Source organism: Bombus impatiens, unplaced genomic scaffold (genome assembly GCF_000188095.3).
Source record: "Bombus impatiens unplaced genomic scaffold, BIMP_2.2 scf_5349, whole genome shotgun sequence".
NCBI classification, from domain to species: Eukaryota; Metazoa; Arthropoda; class Insecta; order Hymenoptera; family Apidae; genus Bombus; species Bombus impatiens.
The window spans coordinates 1-557 of record NT_181768.1 but is presented as its reverse complement, the minus strand read 5'-3'; the positions used below and the strand labels follow the sequence as shown (position 1 = coordinate 557).

Genomic DNA, 557 nt, shown 5'->3' with positions numbered 1-557 from the left:
CGCTATGGTACCCAGGATGTTCAGTTGTAGCTAATAGGTATATTTACCACGTTCTGTGTGTAATTCCGCATGTTTTTCGTGCGTTCGTTATAGATATCTTTTTAAGACTTCGAGGTAGTAAACCAATGTCAGTATTCTACGAATCCCCGAACAACGTGAACAATCTTTCGGGGATAATCTCTGACGTTATCTATAATAATAATTAATAATGATATTTCAGAACGATGAAACTTCTCAAAGGTGGCATTAAGCTATTCACATCGGTAGCAGCTTTCACCACGCACGAATGGACTTTCCAAAGGCATAACTGTTCCGACTTGAGGAGGAAGGTAAAAATGTTAAATGACAGCAATATGGTCAAAATAGATTCAAGGGATATGGATTGGGAGAAGTATGTCGCAGTTTACCTGATGGGAATTAGGAAATTTATTCTGAAACAAGACTTTAAGTCAACGGTTATTAAGGTGCGTATAAAATTATCTTCGTATTAAAAATAGATACTAATTTAAGTACATAAATTTTCGGTTATTTCAGGTTGTACTGGATACATCAGATCA

General features: G+C 35.9%; 1 protein-coding gene across 1 annotated transcript; it reads left to right on the top strand.

The window, feature by feature from the left end:
* Window positions 1-8: 8 nt before the first annotated feature.
* On the top strand, window positions 9-464 carry LOC112214031 (fatty acyl-CoA reductase 1-like; the record flags this gene model as incomplete). The annotated part of the gene is made up of 2 exons (XM_024372254.1): window positions 9-127; window positions 221-464. Coding segments are annotated over 2 exons (363 nt in total), but the record flags the coding sequence as incomplete, so codon positions are not given.
* Window positions 465-557: the final 93 nt, after the last annotated feature.